The 21,146-nt window shown below is 41.5% G+C and overlaps 2 protein-coding genes across 3 annotated transcripts; both read right to left on the bottom strand.

The window, feature by feature from the left end:
• Window positions 1–5,512: 5,512 nt before the first annotated feature.
• c17h5orf15 (chromosome 17 C5orf15 homolog) lies at window positions 5,513–9,079 on the bottom strand. Of its 2 annotated transcripts, none has more exons than XM_088280283.1 (3): window positions 8,911–9,079; window positions 6,925–7,739; window positions 5,513–6,746 (listed from the first exon to the last, which is right to left on the bottom strand). In XM_088280283.1, the coding sequence occupies exons 1-3, from the start codon at window positions 9,020–9,022 to the stop codon at window positions 6,612–6,614; spliced, it is 1,062 nt and encodes a 353-aa protein (XP_088136409.1). In that variant the 5' UTR covers window positions 9,023–9,079; the 3' UTR covers window positions 5,513–6,611. The 2 variants fall into 2 exon arrangements, with proteins under 2 accessions (XP_088136409.1, XP_088136410.1); XM_088280284.1 differs by having other exon boundaries at window positions 8,794–8,939.
• Window positions 9,080–9,607: 528 nt separating this feature from the next.
• vdac1 (voltage-dependent anion channel 1) lies at window positions 9,608–15,172 on the bottom strand. Its single transcript, XM_088279812.1, has 9 exons — window positions 15,037–15,172; window positions 13,176–13,245; window positions 13,063–13,112; window positions 12,799–12,951; window positions 12,632–12,684; window positions 11,749–11,976; window positions 11,126–11,276; window positions 10,618–10,675; window positions 9,608–10,358 (listed from the first exon to the last, which is right to left on the bottom strand). The coding sequence occupies exons 2-9, from the start codon at window positions 13,240–13,242 to the stop codon at window positions 10,267–10,269; spliced, it is 852 nt and encodes a 283-aa protein (XP_088135938.1). The 5' UTR covers window positions 13,243–13,245; window positions 15,037–15,172; the 3' UTR covers window positions 9,608–10,266.
• Window positions 15,173–21,146: the final 5,974 nt, after the last annotated feature.

Raw genomic sequence — 21,146 nt, 5'->3', positions numbered from 1 at the left:
TCTACAGCTTTGCTTGAGGACAAAACTTGATGTTGACGACAAAAAAATAATAATAAATTGTCAAATTTAAAGCGTGAACTAATGATTAATTTTTGCAAAAATTCACGTGATTAAATATTTTAACTGCGTTTTATTTATTTAAAAAATGTATTTTCATATCTTACAAAGCCAAATTAGCCGTCCATCTTTAGCATCGGAGAACAAAACTGCTTAAGTTACCACTGGGCCTCGCAAACCAAACCAACGCTGCTACTATTCAAGTCAAAAACTTTTAGACGCTTCACAGAAAAATAGTAGCAGCAAAACGTGATTAATCGCAATTAATTACGGGATTTTTTGGCAATGAATTAGTTTTAAAAAAAAAATGTAATTGTTTGTCCGCACTAATTTAAACACCAACATAAGAAGATTCTTTTTGTTGATTATTGTGCTGCATCTGAGGCGTCTTTTCGAATATTTTGGGTACCCGCTGGTAAGATAATAAAATTAATAATAAATAAAATAATAGACGTAATAATGGTAAGAGTAGTCATAATCTAAATATGGCGTCTTCCAGGGAATATTGTCCAAGCTAGCACCGGGAGCAAAAAAAAAAAAAAAAAAGAAATGTTTTTGTGGTCTTATCAGCCAACGCGCCAGCAGAACGGATCCAATTAATGAAGATGTGTGTCACTGAATGCCTGCTTGTCAACCACTAACATCATTCCAATAAACATCGTCGTCGTCACGCTAACAGTTTGTGGAATTCCGATCAAAAACGACACCACCGAGGAGGAAAAGTCCGAATCATTTTTCGGGCAAAAATTGCGATCGCAACATTTGACACATAAAATGCAAAATAAACTGTTTAGGAGAACGGATTATTTCAATTACTCATTTGCAATAAATCGTGAATCGTTATGGAGCGTGAGGAATAAGCCTTAAATGATGCTGTACTCTCAACTTGTAGGTTTTTTTTCTTTTTTTTTTTGTAAAAAGAGCCGCACGTTGACATTCTCTCCATCACGGATGTCGTTTTAGCCCACCTGCGCTCCAAAAGTGTTAATCCCGTTAGCCGCATTAGCGCGCTATCTGTCCTCAAATGCGAAGGAAGCGTGTCGGCGTCAAGCAGGCAGGCAGGTAGCGCACACGAGACGGAAAAGACGGAATTACGCAGACAAGGCCGGAGCTTGGCGAATGTCGGGATTTGCTTGCCAAAGATCAACGTAATCTGGCAAATGTCACAAGCGCAAAGACGGCTGGCGGGGGGGAGGAAAAAAAGAAATAGAAAGCTTTCTGCCACACAGGATTGGGATTTTTTTTTATTTTTAAGTCGACTGCGTCCGAGGTTAACGTGAGGATGCCTGCCCCAAAATAATGCAAAAAGCAAAATGACTTAAGCGAGCGTCCTCGTTTTAAATCCTATTTCACAACCTTCGTGCTTTTTACCTGCTTAGCCTGTTTTTGTTGTTGCTGTGGAGCTGTTTTGTTTGTTACTATGTCGTTATTAGTTTATTTATTTTTTTGCTAGCTGGTCATTTGTTAGCTAATAATTTAGTCATCGGTTCATTTATTTGAACAGCTTGCTTGCATTGTTGTGCCAAACGTTGCCATCAATGTCAGTATTTTTTATTTTCCGACCTAAATGACTGTTTCAGGCCCCAAAAATACAAGATATTTTTTTCCAGTGCTCGATCAATCAAAAGTGCCTTTGCTCTGTTGAGTTGGCAGGTTGCATCGCCCTCAGAGCGCTTTTGTCTATTTTGGCCCCAAGGTCACCGAGTTAGGAGACGTGCTCGGCCTTGGCGGAGGTCTGCGCCGTTCAGAGTGGCATCGCAGCCGTGAACGATCGCTTCTCAAGAAACGGATGAAAAGGCGTCTCCCTTGCGTCCTTCCCACCTGTGATTCCTGCTCGCCTTTTAGCCGACCGCGGGATGTCAGGCGGCGGCCATTCATCACGGCAAACGCTTATCGAGGCGCTCGTAAATCTACCGGTCGCGCGGAGGCGACGTATGCTTTTCTGGAAACATTTCCCAAATTAGAGACGTGAGATGTCATTGCTCCTTTTACCTCCATAAAAGCACGAACACGATCAATTAGTCTGCACTTGTCAGTTTTCTGGCAAGTCTAGGACAGACGGCACAAAAACCGACGACGACACGACGCCGTGAAACGCGCAACCAGTCGGCCATTTTTGTTGGAAAGTTGACAAAACGGAGCACGTATTCATACACGTCCGTTACTTGAACGTGTCCTTCACTTTGTTGCTCAAATCTGGCTGTAGCAGCGCTCGCTCACAGCTGTTAGCGCCCCCCCCCCCCTCCCACTGTCCACTCTTATTAGCATCAGTCAGTCGGCGGGGTGGTCCACAAACAACAGCTGGGGTGTTAACGTGGAGGACCGCAAGGACCTTGTCAACCTCCCAAAAGTCTTGGATTCACGGAAAAATGGGCCACTTTTTGGACAAAACCGCAGCGAGCCGGTATCGACGTGATAACAAGAAATTTCTAAACCCTCCATCGCCTTGATTTGTAAGAAGAGTTTGCTGTATTTCTTTGTTTGATGCAGAACCACGACAGAATAGCAAAGAACTCGTTCCACCACATCTTTGAAAATAGTCACTGATATTTAATAAAAGCCAAAGTGTCCCCAACTTCATCGTGGTATCAATCGATATCACTCCCACCGCCACGATCGATCCAAAACCAAATAACTTTGCAACTTCCACAAAGTCTTGACGTCAAGAAACATTTTCTTATTTTCAATGAAACCACGGGATAGAAAACAAAGGTATCAATCTTATCGCACTGATATCGATTGATAAATTCCAACATTAGTATCGACTGAATGAAGTAACTTAAAATATTTTAAAAATCAAGTAATCACTCAAGTAACTTTTTCAGTTACTTTTTCAAGGTAACTAAAAAAGTGTAGTAGTCGTGGAAATAGAAAATAGGTTTTGATGAAACCAAAGTATCACTCATCAATTAATAACGGTACCAATTTTGGGATTGATCCATTTTAAATCAACTAAATGACGAAACCTCGCCTAAAGTTTGGACTTGAGAAATATTTTCTTGTTTTTCATGAATGTGCACTTTAGTATCCATCAATATCAATCTCAACATCAGTATCGATATGTCGATCGACGTGTCCGCCACGATTGTAGAGGAGCAGCACACAACAGCGACTTGAAACGTTCACTTAGCCGTTAAACAAGTGAGCAACAACTTGTGCGTCTGTAAAGCCGCTTGTTTGTTTCCAATTTCACGGCTCAAAATGGTGTTGTGCATCAATAACTCTCCCGGCTTTCCCTTTCCTTTTCTTTCTCCTCTGCGATTCTTTTCAGCGGCGGGCTTTATCCACCGCGCCTTCTGTTCCATTGTGTCGGCGGCGGCGGCGGGGGCCTCATCAAAGCCAGACTAAAAGGGCGACGGGAAGAGTTCAGCGCCGAGTACAATAGAGGTGACGCGTACCCGCCTGACACCCACGACTCGTCTGGCTTTCTTTAAATGCGATATTCCAATTCCAATGTCAGAAGCAACACATCCAAAGAGGCACGCAAATTTGCACACCTTTTTTAAAAAGTTTCCAGGCGTGTTAACACACCGTCGTAAGGCTAGCTTATACGTCCTTTGAATAAAATTTCTTTTTTTCGTGATATTGGAAGGACATACGATATACGGTATGGCTGTTATTCGATATTATTGCGATATTTAATCATCATTTGTGATGATGCAAGATCAATTTGTTATTAGCTAATTAATTGTAATTCCCCTTAATAATTCCCAACTATTGGGTGGCGATGCGCATTTAAGTCTGCATTTGACTGATCTAATGCGGATAGAAATCATATAATTCCATAAAGAAAATGATTGCATGTTTTTCCGATATGCATTGGATAGGCAAATATCGCAATATTGATATTTTTGCGATATATTGTGCAGCCCTGCTGTACTGTAAAGTAAAGTAGGCAAATAAAGTTCAGTCCAGGCTGTTAATTTTTTACTGTTAATATTCAAGCCAGTAACAATACAAGATGTAAATTGAAAATGTGCGATACTCTGCGTCGCAAACCGGTGTCCCCTTTGAGTAAGACTCTTGGTTCACCAAAACCTCGCCTCTCCCCTCTTCCGCGCCGCATTCACGACGTCGTCCCAAAGCCGGCAGTCCGCACCGCCCACCAAACGGGAACTTCTGTCTGCTGGAGAAAATGGGGGTGTGTTTACCCGGCAGGAGCGGTTCCTCACATTGTGACGTCACAATGTGAGATCATTTTCTTGGATCGGGCAGGGCTGGTGCTTAGAGCGGAGGAATGAGCTGGATTGCTTTAACATGGATGGACGGAGAAGAACACCTCTTAAGAGGTGTTTTGGCTGAGGAAATTGCATTTTAACATGGCTGAAAATTCAAAAAGTTGATACAGCATGATTAAGCTCCTTTAATGTATTTATAATTTTATTAGATGAAGTACTTTATCTATAAGAAATCGAATTGTGTATCAACACTTTGGTCAGAAATCCAGAGCGGAATCGAATCTCAATTTTTCTGTATAGTTACTTACAGCCCTATTAAAAATAGTCAATTGTATTCCTGTTGTGTCCAGTAGATGGCAGTGGTGCGCATTACAAAGTGGTTGGAAGAAAAAACATGGACACGATCAACCGTGACATTTTTTTTTTATTCATAATTTTTCCCCATTTTAGCGTCACAACTTTGTCCCCTCCACTAAGTTTGGTTGATTTGTTTTTTTCTTTTGTTATTGTGCAAACAACAACATGAATTATGATAGCGGCTTAGAGTTATTGGGGCATGTCAACTCTTCCCCCAGAAAAATATATATGTATAGAAAAAAGACATCAGTGTCTTTCCACCTCACAGTCAAGAATCCGTTCTACAAAAGCTCCTTGTGGCAGAAAACAAGATAAAAAAAAAATAAAAAAAAACACTTCCCGCCGAATGCCGACGTGACGCAGACTGAACGATGAAATGCAAAGGTGGCTAAAAATAAAATAGGCAGCATACGTTCAGGTGATCAAAGCCAGCAAGAGGCGGCGGCGGCGGACAGGCATACGGAGACGCTTGATGTTGATGTGACGGCAAGAGGGGGGGACGGCCATCAAACAATAAGATGGGAGAGAGAAAAATGACGGCCAATATCTCGTCTAAAACCTTGGCAAAGGAAGGAAGGATGTAAAAGTAGAAAGATGGATTTTCAAGAGTCCCTAGAAAATATCACGCATCAACAAAATTCTTGGGACGCGCCTGAACTAGAGCCGACCACCAGAAATCTGTTCTAGCCTTCCAAAAAAATAAAAATATACACCCATATACAGCAAGACGTATTCTATATACATACATATACTTGATCGATTAAAAACCTCGCTGTGAAATCAGTCAACCTGATTGCGCTCACCCGTCCATTGATTCATTCACGGGGGAATACTGCCCCCAAGTGGCGAAAATCAAGATGGCGCTCACCTGACGTCTGACCTAATCGGCCTTTATTGACAAATAAGCGGCACACGCGCGCTCACATTTTTGACGTCTTTGTGCTTTATTGTCAAAAAACAAAGTGATTCTACAGTTGATTGCAAGAGCGGAGTTTCTCTTCCACAGTGCAAAAAGTAACTATCCGCCCATTTGTTTGAGTAAAGAGTGCATTTCTTACAATATTTTATGCAATATTTATAGAGAAAAATAGTACCAAAAAGGCCATGAAAGCGTGACTTAAAAAGGGGGGGCATGTTCGACTGTAGCAACACCGACATGACCAAACAAAAGCATACAATTCCATTTTGGAAAGGTATGTTTGTACGCCTTTGGGGATGAAACACAACAACAAATAATTTGTCAAAATTAAGCAATGAAAGAGTGGACTCATCGCTTTGCGAATATATATATTACCTATTTTCCTAATAGCGCAGTGTTTCAATACATGTTCCTCCTTTTTATTGGCAGTTACGTGACGAGCTACTTTCTTTATTAAATTATCACTGTATTTTTTATTCAGCCTTGTCAAGTTGTTTCACATTGATGTTCTACAGTGTCCTTGTGTGCTTTAAAAGGCGTTTAAAAAAAAATTAATAAAATGAGCAACAATGAGGAAAATGCCAAGAATAGTAAACTTATACTTTACTTGCACTGTCAATTATTGTCATCTAAGTTTGCTTCCTTGTGGCCCAAAGTTTGTCCGAGTGGATTATGATTTTGGCTGCAAATCAACTTCTGGGCATATTTTGGGTTGCCTTAACAGTGAGCGCAGGCGAACGACAGTGACTTCACCGAAGTCATAAAACAAAGATGAGGCCAACCAGGAGTCCGTCATGGCACCATCTGGCCAGGAAGTGGGCAGAGACGTAGGAAAATAATGCCTGAGTCAAAGTAATCAGTGTCATTTCATTTGTTGGAATGTTGCACTCAAATCCAGACTGAAAGCGGATAAGGCGGAAACTCACCCAAAAAAGCTTAAACTAAACACCCCCATAAATATTGACTTGGCGACAAAGAGAAGACATGGAAGGAAGATAATCACAAAAATGTCTCTACGCAGGCTGTGAGGGGAGCAAACATGGCCACCCAACAACGGCACAGAGGTCAGTCAAGTGAGATGCGTAACAGCTCTGAGGGCCTCAAAAGATGTAGTCGCGCGTCATCTTCAGGGACGGCATGGCCTCGTTGACGTTCTGGTCCAGCCGGTGGTACTCGACCGTGTTGCGGGAGCACAGGCTCTCCTTCCAGCGGCGGCTTTGAGCCAGCAGGAGGATCTGACAGGAAGAACAGCAACGTCATCGCAATTAAAATCATATTAAATTGGACTGCATGATTTTATAAAATAATTTAATTGTTATTCCCCAAAAACCCCCAGCCCGCCCCTTAATACAGTCTTGAAATTATGGTTAAATATGCAAATAATTTTTTCTGGGGCTTCTTTTGGCCACTGACCTTCCTCTTGTTGTGGTAGGTGATGTAGATGATGGCCACCAGGAAAGCCAGAATGACCAAGTGGAAGAAGAAGTGCGAGTCCTCGTCCTCCGAGTTGTAGACACCGGGCATCTTGTAGCTGACGTCTTCCTTGACGTCAGGTGTCTCCAGCTGGATCACCGTCCGTTCCCGGTCCTTGGCAGCGTCCTCGTTGGTCTCCAGGCGATACAAGCCGTCGGCGTACGCGTCCGGATCATCGTCTTCATCTCCATCGTAGTCGTCGTCGTCCAGATCCAGGTGAGCTGTGGCTTCTTTGCCGGCGGGCTGCAGCAGGTCAGACGCAAATTCCTGCAGGGTGGTGACGGTCTGCGCCTCGGAGGGTTTTACAAAGAAGACGGTGGTCTCCTGTGCGCTGGGTTTGGTGGGTTTGGGGTTTTTCTCAGTTGTGGCGCCAGCCGCGGCTTCAGGAGTTTTAGACACGACAGGTGATGCCGTGGTGTTCGCCACCTGGAGCGTGCTCATTTTTGTCTCGTCGGGGTCCGGCTTGGGATCCGTGTCTGAGGAACCGATGACCACCGCAAATTTGTCATCGTTTTGCTTTGTTTGGGTTTGATTCGCCTTCGGCTGGTTGACTTGGGGGTCCCCAGGTTGGACGGGGTTGGTCTCGGGAGTCTTGGGTTGAACAGGTGCCGTGCTGGGAATCTTGGGATCGGTCGGCAGCTTGGCTTCCTCTTGCATCGTCAAGACTTGCGTGTTGGTCTGAGTATCGTTTTTGCTAACTGCAGTCGGGAGAGAACTCTCTGGCACATCAACCTTGGTTTTCTCGGTGGCCGCATCTACAAACAGAAAGATGAAATATGACTCAGCCGTTCACGTTCGGGCCTCCGCCCACCATGCAAGGCGATTGTTGCAAAACTAGTTGCCGCCGGTCAGTCACGCTTGAAAAGTCTGTCGCTTGCTGTGCTCTGAGCCAAAATGAACTGATGCATCGTACCAGGATGTAGCCACGGACGCGAGATTACGTCGAAATGAGAAACTAGAAACGACAGATGGCTCTCAAAATGAAGCTGAAAGACTGTTCTTTTATTTATTTTTCACATTGCCAGCTTGTAAATGTCACATGACCAAACTCGTAAGATGTTTTCCACAAACCTCCATTCCAACACTGTTTGAGTGCTACATATATTAATTAGTCTTTAGCTTGTGAATGAATATCCGTCCATGTAGAGACGTTGCTCGGTAGGAAAGAGTTCACTGGGGATTAGAAGCAAAAAGGATCTATTCATACACACCTAGCAGAGCCAGTCAGTGAACAGGAGGGCTTTGTGGCATGACGAAACCTCATGACTACATGCATTCACACGCTCACTCTTCAGTAAACGGGCTACAGCAAGTGCATAAACTGGATCATTTTTGCAAGAAAGTACTTAGCACAAAGTTGGTCAACATAAAATAAGGTAACAGATAAATAACATTTTCTTATCTCTGCTGTTGAGTAAATAAAAGCCCTCTACAGCACACAGTGGAAAAGCTGTTGAGTTCAAAAACTCTAAAATAGTGGAAGTAAATTCGCATTATTTATGACACTTCCTCGTTGATTCAGTTGTTAAACAAAACAAGAAAGTACGTCCTGTTTGGAGCTAGCTTAATGAGCATTCCACTCAAGTTAAATTTATAATTAAAGTGTGGGCTCTAAATTAACCCAGAAGCAAAAACGCCATAAATTAGTTTGCATAAATCACGTCGAGCGATAAGATCTCGCGACAAGTGACACGTCACAGACGAATTTTATATTGCAGTACATCGCCCTACAATGTTAAACAATTCTAAAGTTGAATAATATTTCTTCATAATAGAGTAAAATCTCGCGATTTGTGGGCTGTCAATCACCTCAGCTGACTAGCGTGACCTGCTAGCCCCGCTCAACTGGCGACAAAGCAGCACTATGGGAAGCTCAAGAGTTCTCCTGATAAAAAACGCTGTCGTGTGGCAAGAATACCAGTTTACCATGTGAGGTGACGTTTGTCGGCGCTGACAAGACGCCGCCAAGTAGTAAAAGCTGGAGGGAGACAAGTAGGCAGAGAGGGCGACTCTTCCTGCTTCGTCCCATCGTCGCCATGTTGGTTTGCGTGCGGACGGGGAAGGGGCGTGGCTTAGTTGTGACGTCTGCGTCATAGACGTCGTCACTGTTTTTGTTTTTAAAATAGTCAGAAATATTTACTCATTAAATTTGGGAGCCTTCCAATGTCGTGTTCTTGCGAAACCATTGAACACTCACAATCCCATAAATAGTGGAGGAGTTTAATTTGTACATATTTTCTTTACCAGAAAGATTGGCACTGTGACCTATTACATGGTTTTCTTCCGGTATATTGACAATTGTTGTATCGTGATACCATGGATATCATAGGAACGATTGCTTTCCATCTTGATGTTGTTCGAGGGTCCCTTCCAATACTGCAGATTTACAATTCTATAGATAGCCGGAAAAGTGGCTACGTAGGCGTGCTCAGTCTCGCTTAAATTTATGATACATCATTCATGGGTTTTCTTCCAATAAATTATCAATCGTTGTATCAAGATACGGTCCATCAGAAAGATTGTCTTCCTCACTTATGAGGAGAAATATCATGAATGTTTTGTCTTCCAATACAATCACTTGGAAAGATGACTAATTGCATGTTTAAAAACAGGAAACACACACTTGTTGGTTTGAGATGTTTATTTATTCAGGAAATGAAAATACCGTCATAAATACTATTAAGCATCCATGGAAGATCGCCACTTCCTGTTCAGATCCAGTAACTCTCATCCATAAGTGTCCATTTTGATCGAGCGGTTCTTAAGACTTCACAGGTGGATTACGCTACACGGGTCTGGTCATAAAATACATTTTTTTGTTATGCTGCTATGTAATAAGACAAAAAGAATGTACACGATAGGGTGCAGTGTGTATGGGCGCATGTCCATCTTGTTCTCATGAGCGAAGAATGTGTATTGTGTCTTTATTAGCGTCGTTCTTTCTGCACGGTTACACAATGGACACACGCATGTGACTGAAAATTAAGATGTGCTCAAGGCTACTCGTTCCCTTGTGAGCTACACGATTCAAATATCTCGCGTTTGTTCTCGGCCGTTTCAATATTCCCTTAAACGTGGCCCTTTAAATGAGGGAGGCGCTTCGCCTCTCGTGGGTTTGCGGGGATGGGGTGGCCACCGACTTGCCTCCAGCTGTGGCACATGTAGAGGTAGAGGAATAGGAAAGGACGGTGGGGTTGTGAGTGCTAAATTATTTTTCATTTAAATTGGGTAATGCTGGGAGCGGACTTGAGGGTGCGTCGGCGAAGGGCGCGCGCGCTCGTCCTATGCTTGGAACTCCAGGCCGAGGCCCAATTTGTGGCCGCCGGCGTTGATGTTCTTGCCGTCGAGGAGGGCGGACAGCGTCAGCTTGATACCTTAACCAGACCACACAAATTTACACTGATGACGCATTCTTTACGATCCCCGCAACATTCAGGGACCACACAAGTTCTCATTATTTTTGACATTTTAAAGGTTAAATTCATTTTTTCAAAAACATTTTACGGCCCAAACAACAGAGTCACCAGTAGCAGGATTCGGCAGCTGCCTTAATACTCCTATGTAAAGGCACCAGTGTCATTTCAAAGGCGGAATTGAATTTTTCCGCAAACGGGTTTGTTAATAAAAACTCACCTGGCTTGAGAGTCTGAGTGTATCCCAGGCCGATGAGGCTGGAGTTGTTCACCTTGGCCTGTGAGAGATGAAGGAATCAAACAAAATGCATTCAGCAGATGAGGTTTGTTGCATTTTATATTTCTGCCAATCGGGGGCACCTGAAGGTGACTCCACTTTCCTGTTTTGTGGCGTCGCTCCAAACACGCAATGACGAAATCTAAAATGTTTCATTATTTAGCATCATCCATCTATCGAGTCGACAAATGTAGTTGCAGAGGGATCAAATCTGTAGGACAAGTTAGATTTTGAAGGATTCCCTTGGAAAAGGGCCAAAATGACCCTAAAATGGCTGCTTTCAACCAAGATGGCAGATGTCTTGTGTCTCCTTTGTCATGTCTTCTTGACATTTTGGTGGGTCTACTCATGACAGACATGCCTAACAAATGTCACTATGCTAATTTAAACTAGCTTCAATATTTATATGGCGTACGCTACTTTGGCAAACAAAGCAAGTGACGTCACTCACGGAGAAGGACGCGTCGGGATCAATCTGGTACTTGGCGGCGATGCCAAAGCGGGTGTTGCTGTTGCCGGCGGTCCAGGCCAGATTGACAGCCGTCTCTAGCTGCTCGTTCACCTTCTGGTAGATGGAACCGCCGAACTCTGTGCCGTCATTTCTGCGAGGAGCAAAAATAGAAAGCAGAATTTGAAGTGAAAATCTTAGTGTAATGCAGTTTCACGCCAGGTGGTTGTACAAAATGGAGACGCTTCATTTGACCTCATCAAGACGCAAGGCTTAGCTCCGAGCTCAGTGGGGGGTCTCTCTGCCGACTTGGCCATAACCTTGCCCCCACCCACCCACTGAGTGGCATTAACTGTCTCGACCTTCCAATCAAGGGGCTTTTTCTCCTTTTGATCTGACAACTAGCTCAGTCTCACCTGCAGCGTGTTAAATCCCATCGCTCAAGTAAAAATAACTACATGGCAACCAGCAGTAACTCAATATTACTCTCATGCCTGATTAAAATAAACTGTACTAGTCAGTAGAACTACGCCACTGGGGCACTATGTCAAAAGCCAAATGCGAAGCTGATCTTCAGTGTTGTTGAAAGTACAGATTATATATTTTATAGATGTCTTCAACCTTACACGTTGGTGTGCAGCTGGAACTCGTCCGTCTTGTATCCTACGGCAAAGTTGCTCTGGGTGATCCGGTTGCGACCGGCCTCGAAGGTGACCTGGTAGCCAGCCAGCCAGCCCTCGAAGCCCACCACGCCGGCGCCATGCACGGCCGTGCCGTTGATGTCGTAGTTGACATCGCAACCCAGGTTGATGTGGTCGCACTTGTAACCCGTCTTGAGCTTGCCGCCCTTTTTGCTAGAAGGAGCCAGGAGTTAAAAAAAAAATACACTTATGAGCAACTTAGAAATGAAATATAAAATGTAAAACTCATTCGTTTGATTTTATCCCATATTAAAATAGAAAATCCATCCGTACAAAAAAATGGGAAAAAAATGACATTCAAAAGGATTTTTCCATCTATTAAAATATATTTTAAAAAGCTTTTAACAGTTGAAATACATTTTAAAAAATTACAAGCAAAACTAAAAAGTACAAATTATTTAAATGAAAATAAAAATACAAAATAAGGGAAATAAAAAATTATTCATAAAAATACATCTACTTTAAATAAAAATAAAGGCTTCTGACTTCAATTTTTTTGTCAAAAAATTCTAATGAAAATAGAGAACAACATTGTAAATAAAATTCACAAAATAAAATTAAAATATAATAAATGAAAATTTAAACATGCAATTTCATAAATGCAATTTAAGTAAATTACCCAAAATACAGGTAAGAATAAAATCAAAAATTACACAAAATAAAAAGGGTTTTATCAAATAAGAGACAACATTTAAATGAATAAAAGAAAAATAGAAAGACATTATTAAAATGAATACTAAAAATATCAAATATATTTCAATAAAATAATCAAAAACTCAATCTTAATTACCTGCTAAAATGAGCTTACCCGGTGTTTGGTGAGAAGGAGGAGTCAAACGTCAGCTTCAGACCCTTGGCCAACTGCAGAGAACCATCACAAATTTTCTTTTTAGAAATAAACACAAGCTCACCTGGAAACGGCCATAAGAATAAATCCAACGTTCACGCCGCATCTCTCATTTCCTCTGCACCCACCTGATCCTCGATGGTGATTTCGGTGCCCAGAGTGTTGTCGGTGTTCCACTTCTCCGTGAAGGTCAGCCCGTGCTCGGCCCACTTGTACTTGGTCTCCAGGGAGCCGGCCACCTTGCTGGTCTCGGTGTTGGCCGTGCCCGTGCTGGTGAATTCCTGCGCATCAGTAAACATTTCAATATGGCGCCAACAACTTGCCCTGAAACAAGTCTGCTCAGCTTGTGGTGGCAGTGTAGGATAATCTTATCAGGAGTGCCGAGGTCTTACCAGTCCATTCTCAGACTTTGTTTTTAAGTCCAGCTTGATGAGCCCGAAGCCTGAGGAAAAAACAAAAAGTAAATATCCCCGACTCAAACTCGAAGCGGGTCTTTACTGCTCACCGTATCCCTTGGTGAAAACATCCCGGGCGGACTTTCCCAGGTCGGCGTAGGTTGGAGGTACGGCCATGATCTGCAACAAAGGGATCTGGATGACTTTTTAGGAAGGCAGATAATGAAGGAAAGGACAGAAAACATTGATTTTGTATCGATCATTTTGCTGCGTTGCCAAGACAAGCAGCTGAGAGTTCAATTAATTCAGGTCCAACCAGTTTTCTGCCTCAACAGGCTGCCGCAGGACTCAAAATGCGCCACTGTACATTAGGGCTGCGATTGTAAAACAATTTTAGAGTATAATATCAAGCATCTCAGTGAATAATCAGATTAAAAAAATATTTGATATTGAACACAATAATGTACACGTAATGTGCAGCTAATTTAGTCCACTTAGGCCACTGGTGAGCCTCAAGTTCTACAGTGTAGTATCAGTGACGTTCTATCATGTACTAACAGTGAATTTGAACCTGTGTGGTTTTAAAAAGGCGGGGCTTGGTTTGGTGAGTGCCCTGGGTGTCATGGGTGTTGGCCAGCTGTTACAAGTCTGCCTGCGTTTATCCTTCCCACCTACAGAAACTAGCGATGCTATGCTGCAGTAAATGTAAGTGCATTGGTAATAACTGTCCACATGAAAAAACATGATTTTGTAATTTAATTATTATTGAATATACTTTATAATAATAGAATTTAAATATTTGAACTGACACATAGACTGATATAACTGTATAAAGTGACATTAACTGATGGGAAGGCAATGGAGGGAGGTTCTCAATAATGTCAAAGTCAATACCTTTCGGTCTTATGACACATCTACATTACATTTGAATATAAGTGGGTTTAGCTCTGTGCCGTAACCTTTCTGTAGCGCCAGTTCAAATGATTAAGTAGTTTCAATGTGATGTGTAATTATGTAATCATGGTTCTGCGCCATGTCACTTGTGAGCAAGCTCTTTCGTCATTAAACGTAAAGCGTTACGACGGCACTGCCGTTTCTGCACTTCAACAGTCACGGAGATAAAATTGAGGTGCATTGCGATAGCGGGTATGCAGACAATGAGGAGTGTTTCTACAGTTGAATAGTTCCTTCTTGATTATCAGCCAAGGAGGAGGAGATCCTACTGCTCAACCTTCTGCATGTCGTGTGTGACCAACTCCTTCAGCCAACAACTGCACCCTTTCTCTCTAGTTATTGCCCAATTAACATGGGCAATATCAAACTTTAGCCTTCCTTATCCAATAATTCATTTGCTCTTCCATCTGCTTTGTCACACAACATTCCAAGTGTGTCAAAAGGCCTTGAGGGCCAATATGAAGCATGAAAGGTCCTTGACTGTCGCTAGTAAAAATCCTTCGGGCTGCAGTGGTTTAAGTGGTGAAGTCCTACCAAGAGCAATTCTGTTTGCTCTCTCTCACTAGTACAACCAATGACACTTTTAAAAGGTGTGGTTGGTTACAAAAGTGTTGTTCTGTGACAAGTCAAATGACACAAAGAAAAGATGATGACTCGATCTGTCTTTTAGCATTAGCTACGAGCCTCCAAGGTGGGCAGCGGGCAAACGCCCCCTTGACTTCATCGTAATAGATACTTAATAAACGTTCAATTGTTAACAAATCAAAATGCGGTATTCCCGATGAACTAAGCTTTGTTGTTTCTATTTAGCGGGATACGTGCCGCCTGAAAGTGACTAACGACCGCATCGTAAGTCATTAGCTGTCAAGCTAACAGCGGGCCTAGCTTGATAGCCCCATTCACCTCTACGGCTTAAAATGCTAAAGCTATGAGCTAACATGTATGACACACAGCCGGTACAGAAACAGACCGTCTTCCCAAAGTAGGACCGGCGATTTTGGACTTTCGAATCCGTACCTCAGTGTGCGGTTTCCCGTCCGGAGCGTGTGGACCGTCACAGAGAAAAGGGAGGAGAAAGGATGAAGAAGAAGAAGGAGGAGGAGGAGGAGGAGGGGGCGGCTCCACGTAGAGCACGTTACAGGTCACGCAACGCCGTCAAAGATTCAACAGTGGGGCGGTGGAGGGCCAAGATGGTTCCCTGCCGAGGGAGACGTTTGAGTTGTTTGGTCACACCGGGCATAGAAACCTTTCATTTATTCCGCATTTTATTTTACTGACATTGTATATTAAAATAGCGTAGAACTACCAGTGTTAAGTAAACATTTGGCCTGGGCTATGATGTATTTGTGTTTTTTTCCCAAATGCACGAATGCAAGTGTTCCCCAACTCACTTCAACATAGCTCCTTGGCATTAAGACACCACAAGGTGGTGGCAAAGCACTACATTTGCAAAATGAAGCGTCTCAACTCACTTCAACATAGTTCTTTCGTAGCTGCCGCAAGATACTGTCTGCAGCAATGTAAAAAAAAAAAAATATATATATATATATATATATATATGCTGATTGTCAACTTTGGTGGCCACCAGATGTCAGAATTGTTGATTAATTCACAAAGTTTGCTGTTTTTATTTTCTGCAATTAAAATATGATTTATATGTACTATAAAATACTATAATGTAATAAAAAAAAATTCTGCAATCTTGTAGAAGCATCTAGTGCATGTTAACATAGTCAAACAAATAGTCTTTCTTTACATTTAGTTTAAGCAAATGCTGCATGCATTAAGAACATTTTCTTTTATTAAATATCAGAATGTTTTGTTCAGAATTCTCTTGAGCTAAATACACAAATTGAAAACCAATATGTAAATAAACAATGTTCATATTGTTTATGATAATGCTCAAAAGGAATACTGCAACGTATACATGTTTTTATAATAATAACCCTTAAATACCTCAAATTGAAATAAATTTGAACTTGTATACATTTATTTTGTTTTATTTAATTTAGTAAACAAAAAATATATTTCTAAATCTTTTACATTTTTGTGCATATTTTCTACATCCAGTATAGTCACATATTTACTTGATCAACATTCTGCTCTTTCTTATCCACGGGACTTAATTCTTTCTGGAGAAGGATTAACAAATCAAACATTCATAAGATTAAGAAGACACGTTGTCTGCCGCCCGCTGGGGCCTTCATAATAAGCATGCCACTTGAGTACACTGAATATTAACAATCCCAACTGGAAGGAAATGCGCCATTTCTGCAAACTTGTGCAAGTCAAATGTACTTCCCCGCCTTAACCGGCCGCAACCCCTCATCCGCCTTTTCAACTTTGCACACACAATTTTGCTTTGATTGCTCGACCTAAGCCCCGTTTTGACATGACATCAAATACGTTGTCCATTTATTTCCAAGCGACGCTCTTGTGTGTGATTAATGAGTGGTTTTAAGATGCACGCCGGCCAAGGGCGTGAGTCACAAAGCAGCGACGCCGTGATGGATTCGAAGAGATGCGCCTCTCTTTATTCTTTGCCCAGAGTACACAGCTTGTTGTCGTTACGTAAATACGATGAATAAATATGTCATCGATCCTCCATCCCCGCATCCATCTGTGTTTCATCGCCTTGTTCGCAGCAAGCACTCAAATAGCAAAAAAAAAAGTGTTGAGGGAAACATTTTCTCTTTCAGAGGATATTTCAGTTTCGTGTCAGTATACCTTTGATATTTTTCTTTTTTCCACAGAGGGCCTTCGAATTCAGGATGAAATCATTTATAAACGAGTGATGGCCAACTTTGAAAAATAATGTCATTGTGATTTAAAAAAAAAAAAAAAAAAAACAATTATCCTCTGCACTGAATTTAAAGGCAATGATCCGTTTCGATTGGCCAGGAATCAAGTCAGCTGTTTTCAGTCCCACAACGGCGGAGACGCCCATTTCCAGTCGTGCTTTGCATGAAAATAGGCCCCTTCATATGTCGTGAAAGAATGACATGTAAACATGTGGACTGTACGTCTTAATCACTGAAGAGACGATATACCTAAATAAATCAAATATACATAAATCCCCAAAATAAAGCCTTAAATAAAATAAAATAAAATAAAGTATGTAGATTTTTTTAAATTTTTTTTATGGTAATTGTTCAGGCCTTCCAGATTAGGAGCAGTACATGGCCGTACGTTGCCACACCCGCGTTCCACACCTCACCCCGATGAGAAATTGTCCAAATTAATTCCTCAAGCAGATGTGTCGATTTACAGCCTGTAGAGATAAATGTGTCATCCCCTCCGTTTTCTTTTCGTCATCATGGAACGGTTCACGCCGAGGCCAAACCTGCTTCCCGGCCTTCCTCTCCGTCATCCGGACTGGAAGTCTTTAAACCAGAGTCTTGCAGAAATGCCGTCGCTTTCACAGCAAAGATTTATCGCTAAAAGGCAAACGTTTCCCAATCGTGAATGTTTGGAAGGAAAACACGAGTTGCGAGGATCCTGCAACCATGCTAGGATATCGTTGCAACAAAAAAAAGTCAAACTTTCAAATAACTCACACTTTTTTGAATCAATAATAATTGCGCTATATTATATAAGATGCATACAATAGTGGCGCTCTGATTGATCGGCAACCGATCGTGATCGGCCAATTTCCCTGGAAAAGTCGGTGATAGATGAAATTGAAAACAACTGCCATTTGTCTCTCTGTTGTGAAAATTTAATTTCATCTCGCAACCGCCAGACTTTCCATAAAAAGGCAACACTACAGGTGTGTGCAACGGTAACGCAACGAGGCTTATCTTCACATCGCTACCTAACCATCTCCGTTTCCTTCATGAATGGAAGATGCATATCTACGACATAACAATCGTATAAAAACGAGTGGGAGTCGGTGCAACTCAGACCGCCGTGACATTTTCACTGGCGTCTGATTCAGCGACAGGAAGGACGCCGCTCTCGCTCTTTTTCCCGGCAACGTCGACCGCATTTCATTGCCACGCTGAGAAAAACAAACAAATAAAAAGAAAGAAATAAAAAATGTATTGATTGGATTTTGAATGTGCTCCAACACTCTTGGCTTCCACCGTTGATTTCCAGTCGATGTGAGACAAACATGACGTTAACTTTGGAAAATATGAAAAGCGGTACACGTTTGTGTTTGTATTTATTACTATTAGACATTTTCTTATTATTTTGATGATGATATGCTTTTATCGGTAAGAACAAAAAGTCTGAAGCTAACCGAAAGCTAGCATGGATGCTAACTCATCATGCGAGTTGATCGTTGCTGATATGATGAACTGCTAAAGTCGTCTTTTGTTCAATGGAGCATCTAAAATGCTATAAATTAAAATGATGATGCATTGTGGCTTTAATTACTGTTCATATATTTTCCATATTTGTTTTTTTTTTAATCATTCGTAGCACATCTGGCATGGATGGCGACATGAAAAGCTCACGTGTTGGCACAGAAAGGGTTTTTATTTTGTATTTTTCCACCTCAACCGAGCAAAGCACCACGTGGAGCCTCCCGTTATGCGTCCGGGAATAATTGAGCAACTTATTCCGTTTTGGCCCCCCTCGGGTGTCCCGCTAACATCAAAGGGGCGGCGTGGTATCTCCGACCCGAGACGCTCTGCCCGGAGACACGCAGCACCGAGGAAATTTGCAATTTCACAACTCCACGCTACGCCGCTACACCTGGCAGGTGAGCGCTCACGTTGGGCTTTTTGCACGCATTTCAACGCATGGAAAAACGTCCGCTTCATTAGGTACACCACAAATGTGGTGAAAGCTCGGTCTGGTAAGATAGTTAGTTCATAAAATGAAAAGGTAAACATCAAAGTTTCTGTTGTAAAATTTGCTTTTTAACTAAATCAATAAAAACATGAATAAAATGCAGTTCAGCGACAGCTCGTCTTCTTCGACCATCTTTTCTCGAATGTATTGGCGCTACCTAGTGGCCAAGTTGGAAATTACGAGGTTCAGCCACTCTATCGATATTAGGTCGCGAAATGACCAAAATTGAAGAAGAAATGTTCACATTTTTACTTTACTTGACGGATTATTTTGAAACACTTTCCTGCGATTCAACGTGATTTTCACATGCTAAACTTTTTCCAATAAAAGTTCCTCAGACGCATTTAAGAATTTCCGCTCTAAAAATAAACAATGGAAAAAAGTGTATTGATGTTAAAATGAATGACGCTAATTTCCATTTCCATTTAAAAGCAAAGTAAAGAACTAAAAAGTGTCTTTCTAATATGACAAAAAGATCAAACTCTGAAGGATGATTTCGAAACGGCGCTTTTCATGGCCTGACGTGAATTTTATCCACGAACCATCTCAGAGTAAAAGTACCCCAAACGTGTATTTAAGTCATTACGTTCTGCTCCACCGCTGCCTATAATCCGGTCTGTCAGAGCTAATTGCAGCGTTTGGCTGATGTATGATCATCGTCGTCGTCATGACAACGCCGCTCCACAAAAGTCCGATGATATACTGTGAGAAGGGACGTTTGTAAGACAAAGCGGACGTTTCTCGCCACCGCTGAGCGGCTGAGTTGGTTTTGGCCGGAGAAGCTGTCTAGTTTGTTTGTCATCCTTCTGAAAAAAAAAAAAGTTTGAAAAGTTCATCAAGAATTATCCTGGCGTATCGACACTAGCTCATGATTGTTGTGTCACAATTTTCGAATAACTGTCAATTTTTTTTTTTTTAAAGGGATTCTTGTGACGCGTCCGTGCCAGATTGCAATTGATTTTGAGTGATATTCACGTAAGTACGTAGGTAAGGTTTTTTTTTTTTTAGCTTCCACTGATCTCTAACTTTTGAATAACCGTTTTGATTTTGTGTCACGCTGATGGATGTTTCAGGGAGGCAGAGTGGTGAAAGATAAGATAAAATAAAAAAAAAAAAAAATGAAATCGAGAGTGTGAAGACGCTAGCGAGAAGAAGAAAAAAACATCAAAGTCGGAGGATTGGTTTGGAGGACACAAGGAGAAGAAGACACATGCTTGTGTCGTCTTTTAAGGTCTGCCAAGAGTTTATTTGTTTTGGATTAATGTAATTACCCCCACCCCCCTCCTGAACTGAACCAACCTTTAACACAGTGAAGATTGCACAAACATCCCAGTAGCACCACTGGATTATATTAGTGCTTTGCACAAACGGCCGAGTCGCTGCTTTCGGGTCGGCTCCAAAATAACATTAAATGCAGATTTTAAAAGGCATTAAGACAAGATGGTTGTGTAACTCACTGTACACGCACATTCTGCTTTTACAACAATGAAGATGCGCCAATTTAGTTACCCTTTTTTTTTATATACATATTTAAAGTGCTTTTTAAAAAAAAAAAGCATTGTAAAATATTAAATGCATTTTTATCTTTGCCCCAATTCTAAATTGCTAATCAGTATTTTCAAACGTTTTTTCTCTGCTTAATATGCTGCAATCAAATACAAAAAATATTTTCATGTTAATGATTAATGCTAAATAAATTTCAGTTAGAAAATTAAAAGGTAGAAATGAAACACCAGTTAAAGTGTCGGTGGAGTAAAAAAATGGTCTTTTTTTTCTTTACTGTAATTAATATAGGAAATATAAATTCAAAATAAATATTAAAACAAATAGCAATGTATGATGCAACTTAGAAGTAATAAAACACAAATAATTTCACCAGTGAAAATTTAATTAGTTTCAGTTATTTGTCCAGGATTAGAACTAGTCCAACTTTACCCCCCAATCATTGGTATTTATTTTAGATGAGTAAAACTATTTTTTTAACCCCTGAAAAATAAGAGAATAGAAGTCCCCCTTTTACATAGTTTTTACATTTTGTAAATTCCTGTTGTTTTGTGGTCCGTACACATTTGGCCTGTAAGTGACCACATTTCTCCTCCAGAGGGCAGTAGAGTTGCCTCTGGCAGTTGTGTGGCGTCCAAGGCTCACATGGACACATTCTGCTTTCTAGCGCTAACTATAGGACGCATTCAGAATTGCATTATTATAGCCATGATGGATGATATTTATCCATTGAAGTCAATTGGATGTTTGGGCTTTCATCGGTTGTCTGAATGGCGGTGTGCAGCATGTGTATGTTAATCCTTGATCTTTCCTGCTTACTGGGA

The sequence above is a fragment of the Idiotropiscis lumnitzeri genome, chromosome 17, assembly GCF_059441095.1.
Source record: "Idiotropiscis lumnitzeri isolate Australia: NSW breed Sydney's pygmy pipehorse chromosome 17, RoL_Ilum_1.0, whole genome shotgun sequence".
In the NCBI taxonomy this organism is placed as follows: Eukaryota; Metazoa; Chordata; class Actinopteri; order Syngnathiformes; family Syngnathidae; genus Idiotropiscis; species Idiotropiscis lumnitzeri.
This window is presented reverse-complemented; position numbering and strand designations above follow the sequence as displayed.

Coding starts and splice junctions, on each gene's coding strand:
- c17h5orf15 (XM_088280283.1), bottom strand. CDS start 9,022: ATGGCGACGATGGGACGAAGCAGGAAGAGTCGCCCTCTCTGCCTACTT. Junction 7,740..8,910: donor GACAAACGTCACCTCACATG/GTAAACTGGTAT, acceptor TTCTGTTTGTAG/ATGCGGCCACCGAGAAAACC. Junction 6,747..6,924: donor CCTACCACAACAAGAGGAAG/GTCAGTGGCCAA, acceptor TCTTCCTGTCAG/ATCCTCCTGCTGGCTCAAAG.
- vdac1 (XM_088279812.1), bottom strand. CDS start 13,242: ATGGCCGTACCTCCAACCTACGCCGACCTGGGAAAGTCCGCCCGGGAT. Junction 11,977..12,631: donor TCCTTCTCACCAAACACCGG/GTAAGCTCATTT, acceptor GGCTCCTTCTAG/CAAAAAGGGCGGCAAGCTCA. Junction 10,676..11,125: donor ATCCCGACGCGTCCTTCTCC/GTGAGTGACGTC, acceptor CATCTCTCACAG/GCCAAGGTGAACAACTCCAG.